This window comes from Acanthisitta chloris, unplaced genomic scaffold (assembly GCF_000695815.1).
Source record: "Acanthisitta chloris isolate BGI_N310 unplaced genomic scaffold, ASM69581v1 scaffold1080, whole genome shotgun sequence".
In the NCBI taxonomy this organism is placed as follows: domain Eukaryota; kingdom Metazoa; phylum Chordata; class Aves; order Passeriformes; family Acanthisittidae; genus Acanthisitta; species Acanthisitta chloris.
The window spans coordinates 51,531-62,395 of record NW_008653122.1 but is presented as its reverse complement, the minus strand read 5'-3'; the positions used below and the strand labels follow the sequence as shown (position 1 = coordinate 62,395).

The window sequence follows — 10,865 nt, the reverse complement described above, 5'->3', positions numbered from 1 at the left end:
AGTTACGGCTGATGAATGGATCCAGTTTCCTAGGCTAACATCTTGGTGTAAGACTTTTCATTGTGATTTGAATTTAGGGTTTTGTAAGTGCTTTGTGAATAGAATGGGGTTTTAGTGGTTGCCCACAGTTCACCGTAGCATTCAAATGCTCTGATGGGCTAACGTCCCAGTCTTGTTTTCCACCTCAAGCATCTCGAAGCATCACTAGCATAGAAACGCTGTCATAACAAAGGTTTTTTTGCTTTGCTCTTGGGAGTGGCAGAGGGAAGTTTTGCTGAATATTGTCACTGCCCTGAACATAAGGGATTTGCATATTTTGAAAACAGAGGATGCTTCTCAGCATGCATGATTTGTTTTCCCCTTCTGGGGAGTGGGTGTGCTGGTGCTGCAGTTCTCCAGTGTATTGATTATTGAATTGACCCACTTAAGAGAATGTGGTGTTTGTATATGCAGGAAAAGTCTTCACCTGAAACTTGTCATATTTGACATCTCCAATCCCTAAGTGTTGGCAGATGGCTTCCGCTCTTAAAAGGAGCTGATGTGGACACTCTTCCTAGTATTGTATTGCAAAGAAAACAATGACACTTCCATCTAACTGTTAGGGTATGATTTGGAGTTTACTGGGAAGGATAGCTCTTCCTCTATGGAGAAACTATTGTGAAGTCTTTGCCTATTGATACTGCCTCTAACCAGCTCCATTATAGCTGAGCTTTTGGAGGGGGGGGTTTGGTTTTGGGGTTTTTTTTACACCCAGGCCATGTTTTCTGTTTTTAATTCTTCACTAGATAGTGATCGAGGGTTTGTTTTTTTCCCTTCTAGGTACTGCATTTCTACTGTGATACCTGTTCTGTCCCCATATGTCGGGAATGTACCATGGGACGACATGTGGGTCACAGCTTTATCTACCTCCAAGACGCCCTCCAGGATTCCAGGACTCTCACCATTCAGCTCCTGGCAGATGCTCAGCAAGGACGACAAGCTATTCAAGTAAGATACTCCCAACTTGAGTACTTTATTTCCCCCTCCTTCTTTCCCCCCCACAGCTTGTCTGTTACAGGGCAAGGTGTCAAGGCAAAAAGCTCTCTGCTTCTGCTGTCAGTCTTCTCGCCCCTTCTGTTTTCTCAGATCTCTGACAGAAGTGGCAGTAGAGCTGAAAATAAAGTGCTGGTATATGAGTTTTGCATTCTTGCAGCATAATCCTGTCATGTAAATCACAATATATATGAAGCTCTGTACAAATGCACTTGAGTGTGAAGCATTTTGAAGGAAGCTCTGATACTGTATAGCAGTGCCAAATCTGCTTTTGTTTTTATGACTGAGACTTACTTTCAGTGTCTTTCCTGCCTATACAGCACCTACCATTCTAACAACCTTTGACTATGGTTATATCTTCAGTGTTGCCACCAAATATAAAATACTAATCAGCCGTTGGATTAGCTTGAAATTTCTAATCTGCATGTGCGAAGGATGGAGAGATTTCCATACAAGCATTGCTCTGCACACACAGAATGCATACTGTGCCTATTATTGTGTTTAACCTCTACTACATTTTATAATGTGAATAGAAATACCTGACAAGGTATTGCTTTTGCTGAGTAACACCTAGTGGTAACCATTACATATTAGCGGTAGTTTTGTCTGTATAGACAGACTTTGTATGGGAAGGCATAGTAGGAAGCTTCACTCTACACCTGTTATGTTGTAGTTTTGTTAGCCTTGTGCTCTATATTTGAGCTGTACATTATAAAAGTCAACACTTTCATGTGCTTTAACTACTAAGATTTTTTGGGGGGCGGAAAACATTTGGTAGTATGTCATGGATAGGAAGTAAACTTACTTTGAGTTAGGTGTGCTTTCCTGGCACACATACATGGTATAAACAATAGTTAAAATGACCCAAAGTGCATTGTCTACCCATCACTGCTTGTTTCTAGTAGATGAGGGAAGTAAGTTTGTTCTGTGGAACAAGAGCAGCTAAACTTTCTCTCGTTAGGTCTTTGCACCTGTGTAATGAAATACTACTTCATGATGGTATAGAGAGTAAATAGTTATTGATGTCTCCCTTTAGCTTGTGATGTTAGCTTTTTACAGCAGAAAAAGTTTTTGGAGCTGGATGGTTAATTTAAAACTCAATTTTAAGGCAGATAGAATCCTGCAAAATGTAGCTTCTTCCAAGATTTGTTTTAAATTGATTCATACAGCTCTTGAGCAGTATCCATACTGAAACATTTCACATGTCCCCAAGATGAACAAGAAGGAAGGGATTATACTAGTTTAAAGACCATCACTGGTGCAGTGTTCTGAATTTCTCCAAGCTGTCCTAGACAAGGGCTTCTCTGTTAGTAATTAAATTACTGCTTTTGACCTCCAGGGCTGTTAATCATCTAACTGGTACAGCTAAATCATCTAACAAGGGACCATGTCTTGGAGTCAAAACTAGCAGGATAGCATTGAGCACCACTCTGCTACTATTGCTTTTGTGCCTGATTTCCTTCCTACTGAGTTCACTTTGCTCATTCCTCCCCCATTTTCTTATGGCTTTTATGCTGGAGGCTCCTGCCATTGTGGTGAGCTGATTATTATATGATGGTGCAGGTAAAAGGTGGGTGGTACTGGCTACACTCATGTAATTCAAACAAGCAGCTCTACTGAACTTTTTGTACAGTTTAGCCCTGGTCTAGCTGCAGCCCATCCAGGTTAAGAGGCTGTCTTGGAAGTGTTAATTGGGCAGCTCATGTAAAGATCTGTGAAATGAATCATACTTTCAAGAACTGAATTGTTTACTTAGTTTAGTGGGGTTTTTAATCTCGGCCACTGTACAGAAGAAGGGTAGTGAGCAAACAGATCAGTGATAATGTTGACGGAGTGGTAATCTGTGTGTGCATATGCAGGACTGGGAAGATTGTTCAGGTCAAGACAGCTATTCCTGAAGCAACATCAGCAGCAGCTAGAACAGCATGCGATGCTGTTAAAAGCAGAGGTGCCTGACTCAAAAGGTTGATGCAGTGAGCCTACTGCATATGAAAGTTTTTGAGTCAGAGCTTTACTTGTTCTTGGGATGGCAGGGCTGTGAAGCTGTATGTTTATTCTAGGGAGGAGCCAGCATGTCAGCATGAATTTAAAACAAACTCTGAAGTAACTAGACTCTAAATTAAAAAGCAATTGGTTTGAGTGGTTTTCTTAAAGTATGGAAATAGTCAACAGAGAATTGAATGCCAGTACAAGCTGTAATATGAGGAACATTGACTGGAGCTCTAAGAGGCTTGAAAAGTAATACGTTGTAGTAACACTTATTAGTGGGACTGATTGATACTGCTGTACTAGAAACTTTCTTACTATGCTCTGAAAGTGATAGCTCCCTGACATGAGATGTTGAGGATGGATGAGGAAGGGTAGTTGAGAGTAAAGGGGAAAAGGTGGAATTTGAAGGACGTAGCAGGAGAGAGGAAATCAAGCCATGAGTCAACTGGCTGGAGAGTATCTGGTTAACCAAAGTTGAAGGCTTTTAGGAAGAAATGTTTATTTAAACTCTTCCTGTGGCTTTGGAGGAAAGATTGTTTTTCAGACTTGAAAAAAAAATGCTGTGAGTTGGGATACATTTCAGTCTCTTGATCCACCAAAGCCTGATGTAGTCTGTCACTCCTGAGAAGCCCAAACCTCACTTTTCAAAGGAGTAGAAGGCCTCTGTAAGAAACAGTAAGCCTGAGAGCAAGAGGCTCCTTTTTTCTCCTCAGTGAAGCTTTCCCTTCTTCCCTGTGCTATGATGGTCCTAGCCTGGATCATGCATTTCTAAGCCTGTCCTTAACGCAAGAACTTAGGCTTGTGTGCCTGTGTGGTGAGCTGATTCAGCTGAAAGGGTAACCTTTCTGTGGGATTACCTTTTGGCTGGGTCAGCCCCCTGGCTAGTTGACTGTCGTGCTACAAGGACCGTCGATGGTGCCAGGGAATGGAGCAGAAACATGCAACTTGGTTGTTTGTAGGACCTCTTTCTTATCTCAGTGGAAATCTATCCTCCTTGCTTGGGATACTTTTTCAGCCTTTTCAGAGACTCAGATTTATTCACGGAATGATATGAAAGCCAAAGCTGACACTGGATTAGTGGGGTGGGAGGAATCAGGACTGCTGCCTTTCTATATGGGGAGTGTGTGCTGCTGCCTTGTTTTACCTCATGAAAGTGCACACTTAGCTGTCTTATTTCAGAATTTTTTCCAAGGACTAGGTCACAAACTGAACGTAAATCTGTTATGATGAAAGATAAATGGCTTCTTTAAAATGTCACGTTCTTAAAATACATCTATACATGTGTAACTGTATATACGTATGTATGTATGTGTGTAATCTAATGCACTTGCGTAACAGTAAAGCACTGAGTGCTCATTCCTGATTAGGGTCAATTGCTAGGTGAATGTGTTAAAATACAATTTGGTTTGTTCATCACAGTTGTCTTAAAAGTGCATTTATTGGTAAACAAATAAATCCTTCCATAGCTGAGCCTATAATTGTTTTTGCTGGGATGTTTGACAGTGCAAGCTTCTCACTTCCCAGTGAGACTGGTCATAGTGGGAGTTATTCTCTTACCTACCAGCATGGAAGGTTTAAGAGCTGATGGTAAGGCAGGTCAGACACTAAGGCAGTGCCTCTTCTCTCCCAAATTGTGGGGGAGGTGGTATGAAATAGATTAACACTCTTATGGGGGTTGAGGGGGTACTGTTAAGGAACTTGGCTAACCAGAGGGGAGGAAGCTGATCTGTTGCTCTGTGCCTCTGCTCTTCAGTGGAAGCTTCCCTGTGGGTTGCCAGATGGAGCTGTGCTGCTGGGAGGTCGATACCTGAGAAGGATGGCACTGCTGTGCTGGATCATTCTGGGGTTGTCACATTGAGTTAGCTCAGGCACCCTTGTGCGTGGCTTTGAAGTCAGGCTCGCAGGTTTGGGGATCTGAAATGAAGCTTTGTAAACAAAATGGAGTCAACTGTGCTTTTCAAAATCTGGGATTTGTATCAGTAAAGGCTAGATTTCTTTATACTTCTAGTTACTGGCTTTTTTTGTTGTATTTAAGTGAGTTCCTTAGTGTAGCATATGAGCAGATGGTTATTGGGGAAGATGGATTTGACATGTGTCACTGTCCAAACTACTGTTCTGCCTAAAACTGTAGGCAGAAAGTCTGTTCTTGCAGTACAAACTAAAGTGATTGTTTAGTGGTATCTGGCCTCTAGCTTTCCTTCACTTCATCAAAGCTCCTTTTAAAATTAACTTGGTGAGACTGTTTCAGTGTTTTACACTTCTTGGGCTGAAAACTTTAAATGGCTCTATCTACTGTGATATGTGCTATAGCTACACCAGTATTACTGCAAAGTCACTGCCTGTTAATACTAGTACCTTTACTGCAACTATACTTTATAGGATCTTCCAACTAGTTTTTCTGGTATGGGAGCACTAGGAAGTTTATATTCAGTTCCTGATGCTGGAGAGAGCCAGCTGTTATGTCCTGATTGCTTTATCCTCCTCTGAAACAGTGATAAGTAACTGGAAAAGTTCAGTGTAACAAGCCCAGTGTATCTTTCTGTTACCATAAGGAACTGAAAACAAAATTTATGGCTGGAACACCTTCTATTTGGTGGAAGAGGGCTAACTTGGGACATACCAAAAGGTTTCCTTAAGTTTGGAAGGGGTTTTTTTGCATTTATTGTGCTTTTAAAAGCCAGAGAGGGGTTTGTCAGAGAATATGCATCATAGAATTGTGGGAGTTTTTTCCCCCCTTGTAAGTAGGGTTAACTTAGTCTTAAATTCCTTAGTGTTTAAAGTGTAAATCCTCCATAGTGAGGTAGGGAAGTGTATATTTAAGACTTATTCTTTAGCTTATGACCTGTGGTCCATTCACCCCTGAAATACTGGGGAATTCCTCAGAAGAAAACAAAATTTGGTTTTAAGTTTGAATTTTCAATCCAGAGGTTTGCACCTTCATGGGAAAGCTTAAGGTTGTGAAACTTAAACATTGGAATTAATGCCTGAAAAATTATACCTCCCCCTATCTTTGGATGGATGGAATAAAAAAAAATAAAATTCATGCAAGCCAGCATTGATGAGTTGCAATACAGTTACCATAAGCAGCCTCTACGCATCTTGTGGTGCTGTCACAGCAGCACATTGTGCTGCAGTTTGTTCAATTGTGTAATTTTCTAAACTGTTCTGATGTAATCTAACATCATGGCTCAGCATTCAGGTTAACAGGCTCTGCTGTTTCAGAGACCTAAGTTAGTCTCTTCAGATAACTGTGTCCTGATTTAATTTGTATATTGGACAGTGAAAATCATGCAATGAGGGAATCATCACTTTTACTCTGATTCTTGTTTGAATCCTATCAGAACAGAAGCTTTGTAATAGCTTTTCTTTCTCCTGTAGCGTTGTATACTTATGATAGTAATTTTCAATTGAAAAAAAGAAGCAGTAGTGAAAACTTGGGAGTAGTGATATTTCTAGAACATCAGATATTTCCTAGGAATATTTAAGTTAAGTAAACATAAAAAAAACTGTGTAAAGTTTTTTGTTAACTTGAGGCTTCAGTTCCTAATGACCAACAGAAGGCAGGAAATGTGAAAAACAACTGAACTGCCATTCTACAAAATGGCAAATCCTGCTTTGGGCCCCTCTATAGTCTGCCCAGATATCCAGAAGTGCAGCCAAGTTCTATAATGCTACTTTGCTACTTCTGACTCTTGCAGAGTTGGTTTCTTCATAGGTTTGTGTTGTAGGATCACTTGTTATATCAGAGACACTGTAGCAAGATCATTACTAGTTTTTCCACCAGGCAGGTTAAGTGTAGCTAAAGGGGGGCTCACAGAGGTGCCCACCTAAAGGCAACTTGCAGAGGACACCTGAGTTTCAATACAAGTTTGCTCTTCACTTTTTACTCAGAACTGAAATATGCAGGTAGCAATAGCTAGTGATGGATGTCTGCATTGCTTTACTTCATGAGAACATGTTTGTCTGCCCCACTTAAGCTCTGTGTGTAAAGTTTCCTTGTGTTGTGACCCTCTGGAACATATCACCTGCACAAACACTGTTATTACTTAAATTTTACTCTGAGGAGCCACAAGTGAATAGGTGCAGTAAATAGCTGATTTACTGTATTGGCCAACAGCAGGACACACAATTGTTGCTCTCCATCTCAAATTCAGTAACACAGCACAATTCCTGGCTAAACACAGGCCTTGCCTCCTGTCTCCCAAGCATGTGAACTGCTTGACCATCTAATTCACGAGCACTGAAACAATTATGACATACCACAAGGAGAGTGCATCATAAAAGCTGCTTGTCTTTACAAGTATTTGCTTTTAAAAAGATTGTGTGGTGTATGACCAGAACAAGAAATGCTGCTGCTTAACATGTTTCCTAAAATGTTGACCTCTCCGAGACAAGTTCCGCACAGGAAATGCCTGCAGAACAGCAGGAGAGAGTTTTTGTGGCAGAACTGTGACATCTTAGAGTAATCAAAGGGAACAAGGGATTTCCATGTAAAAAAGGCTCCCAAAAGTTGTATTTAGTGCTCTTGGCTTTTGCTTCAGATATAGATAACTTGCCTATTGCTGTTCCCCACACTGTACCTCTGCATGTTTGGTGCTGGTCAGCCTTCCTAGGCTGTTCTAACTTATTTGGACAGAGTGCAGGATCATCTGAATTTTACCAAAACTTTAACAATATCCTAAACAATATTAGAGTCTTAGCATTTTGGGCATCCCTCTGTGATCTGAGCTATTCAGACCTGGGCAAGGAAAAATAAATCCAGATGATATGAGTTGTTGGTAGACAACCATGTGCTATTAGGTTTTAGTTACTTGCTCTACCATAACTGGTTCCTATAGTTGAAAGATTGCAGCATCCACAGGGAATTGGTACCTCTCCTGCTATGATGGAGTTCCTGAAAGGGTGGACTCTTGTTTGTTTTTTTTTTGTGGAGAATCATGAGGGAAGTTGGGATTGCACTTACCTGTAAGGTGTGAGGAAAGTATACGCACAGATCATGGTCATCATAGGTACTGCTGTACAAAAAGCTCAAATAAGTAAACAAAGACTTTTGTGCTTCCACAGTCATCCTTGTTAGAACTGGAACATGAGTGGATAGCGTACTTTCCCTAACGCCTCTCAAGGAGATATCCCTTTCTTTGCAAGAGAAGGTAGCATTTTGTTGTATTTCATAGGAATCCAGGTCTACTTTGGAAGAAATGCATACCTTTTCCCTGCAGTAGAAGCAGGTTCTGCATTTAAATGGCAAAGTAGAGATGATAGAGGCACAGTATTCTTATGTGTGGACTCTTTCGGCTACCTCTGAGGCTTACTGGCTTTTGTGAAGCCTTAATCTTTGGCCAGATGTAACTTCATGCCCGCTTTGCTAAATGTTGTAATGAGATTTTCATTTTTGTTGTCAGCTTAGAGTGTTGAGTCAAATTTGTCTGCCAGAAACTTTGTGAGAAAGCAGGTCAGATCTGCCTCCAGTGGGACTGGGTTATTTAGGCTTACCATGAGTTTGAAGACATTCCATGTAGTGAAGGTGACTCTGGGAATTGCATGAAGGGAGGAAGAGCTGAAAGACATGCTCATCTTACTGAGCCCTAGGCTGCAGGGTGGCTGTCAAGTAGCACTTCTGTTTTCCTGACAGTATACAAGAGAATCCTTAGGATTAAAGATCAGAAACATTGTCTTGTCTGATTTTGTCAGGGTTATTAACTTCAACTTGTCTCCAGAGACCAGTCACCTGCCAAGTTAGTCTTCCTTTTTCTTCCAGGATCTCCTATGTGACCAGGAAGAATACATCTAATTAAAACTAGCTGTGTTAAAATAACTGCCTGGAATGAAAATGTCCAAGTAACACTACACTTTTATGTGCTTTTATGTGTTAGCATTCTCATTGCTGGCATAAACTAGATGCTGTTGAACTTGAACTTCAAAAAATACTAACAGCTATTCTGTGAAAGATAACAAAATACTGTCTGACTTTCTAGACAGTTCTGGGTTACATTGGATAGTTCATAGATTGTTGCATCAGGTAGTTCTTAGATCTGTGCATATTCATAGGTAGAATTAAACTGAGGGTATTTTCCTTAAGGCCCTGAATGTACAGTAAAGCCTTTGAATTACTTTTTTTGCCCACTTAACTAAACCTGCATTTCTGAAGATTAAGTATGTTTTCTGCCAGAGCATTCCCTGATTACCTAGTCTGAAACAAGCTCAAATTCTGAAATGGACCAGTTCCTCAGATCAGAGTGAGAGGAAGGTGTTGTAAAGTCTACCTAAAAGGCTGTATTTAAAAGGAAAACCCCGTTGCTATTTCTGTGGCTTTCAGTATGTAACGAGGAAAATGAAGGTGTACTTGAGTTCTATTCTCAGCTGTCAGCAATCTGTCAAGCTGCTACAGTCGTGTGGTGGTAGGGGTTTAGATGTCTTGTGTATGTTTCTTAATATTAAAATTCTAAAAGCAAAATACTGTGGGGAGCCAAGCTTATGAAAAGAGAACAGATTAAATGCTTTATGGTACAGTCACAGAATCACAGGATGGTTGAGGTTGGAGTAGGGTCACTGGAAGTCTTTTCCAACCCCCTCCCCCCATCAACCTAAAGCCAGTTGCTCAGGACCATGTCCAGATAGCTTTTCAATATCTCCAAAGAGGAATACTCCACAACTTCCCTAGGCAACCTGTGCCAGTACTGTCATCCTCCCAGTGGGAAAAAAAAGTGTTTTCTGATGTTCAGAGGGAACCTCTTGTGTTTCAGTTTGTGCCCATTGCCTCTGGTCCTATCACTGGACACTGGTGGAAAGGGCCTGGCTCTGTCCTATGTGTGCCCTCTCTTCAGGTATGTGTACACATTGCTAAGATCCCCTCTTTTTTGAACTAAATACCTTCACATACCAGCATTTTGATCTAGCATTTTGTAACCAAGAAACTAGTATCTTTTTAGCCTCTTAGAGGTTCACAAACTCGTGCTGGTTCACTGTATGACAAAGGTGTTGAAAAAATTCAGTGAACTAGTGTTGTTGAACCTTTTTCCATTGGGACCTGAGATCCTTCAGATTAGCCTGATCTTTTATTTTATGCTCCTTTCTGTAATATTTTGTGAAACTGGGAGCAGTTTGAGAAGGATTTTTGAAGGAAACAGGTTTTTAATTTGAAGTGAGAAAAGAGGCATGTTCTTTTCAGATGCATTTTGTGTATTTGCAGAATACTACTAGAGAATGCTTTTAAAATACTAGTATTGCAAGGTTATATTAGAATTTGGTCTCTGAGGTGTGAATAGCTATGAATGCTTTTTAGTGATAACCATCTGATCTTTGTTTATTCTTATAAAATTGATTAGCTTCACATTCTGTTGGGGGTATTTTTGTGCAGCTCAGATGCATAGACAACACAGTCTGTTTCTTACTAGAAGTAGAACTATCACACAACAACAGTCTGAACTGTTTTGAGGGACAAGACAAACTGGATCTTCTATATGTAGGAAAACACAATTATGCATTTCTATGCAAGTCTTTTGTTGGCCATACTAGCTGCTTGCTGGAATTGCACAGGGGAATTTAGTCCTGTGGTGTTGGTGCATGGCACAATGAAGGTGTAAACTCCATTTAATAGATGTATTTAAAAAACCATGCCAGTTTTTCAACTCTGTATGAAATGGATGAAGGCCTGGTAAGAAACAAAGACTTGTCACTTTATACTATCACCTGAAGGTGTAGTGAAATGTAAGCAGCATTCCTCTTACATATTTCTATCTAGTTTGGTTGAGCCTAAAGAGTTATCTTTTTTTTTCTCCCCAGCTGAGTATTGAACAAGCCCAGGCTGTGGCAGAGCAGGTTGAGATGAAAGCGAAGGTGGTACA

General features: G+C 40.6%; 1 protein-coding gene across 1 annotated transcript in view; it reads left to right on the top strand.

The window, feature by feature from the left end:
• Positions 1-825: 825 nt before the first annotated feature.
• Positions 826-10,865, top strand: part of TRIM71 (tripartite motif containing 71, E3 ubiquitin protein ligase) — a 14,376-nt gene continuing 4,336 nt past the window's right edge. The window contains 2 exon segments of the mRNA XM_009079410.1: positions 826-987; positions 10,804-10,860. Of these exon segments, the coding sequence (XP_009077658.1) occupies positions 874-987; positions 10,804-10,860 (171 nt within the window). The 5' untranslated portion in view covers positions 826-873.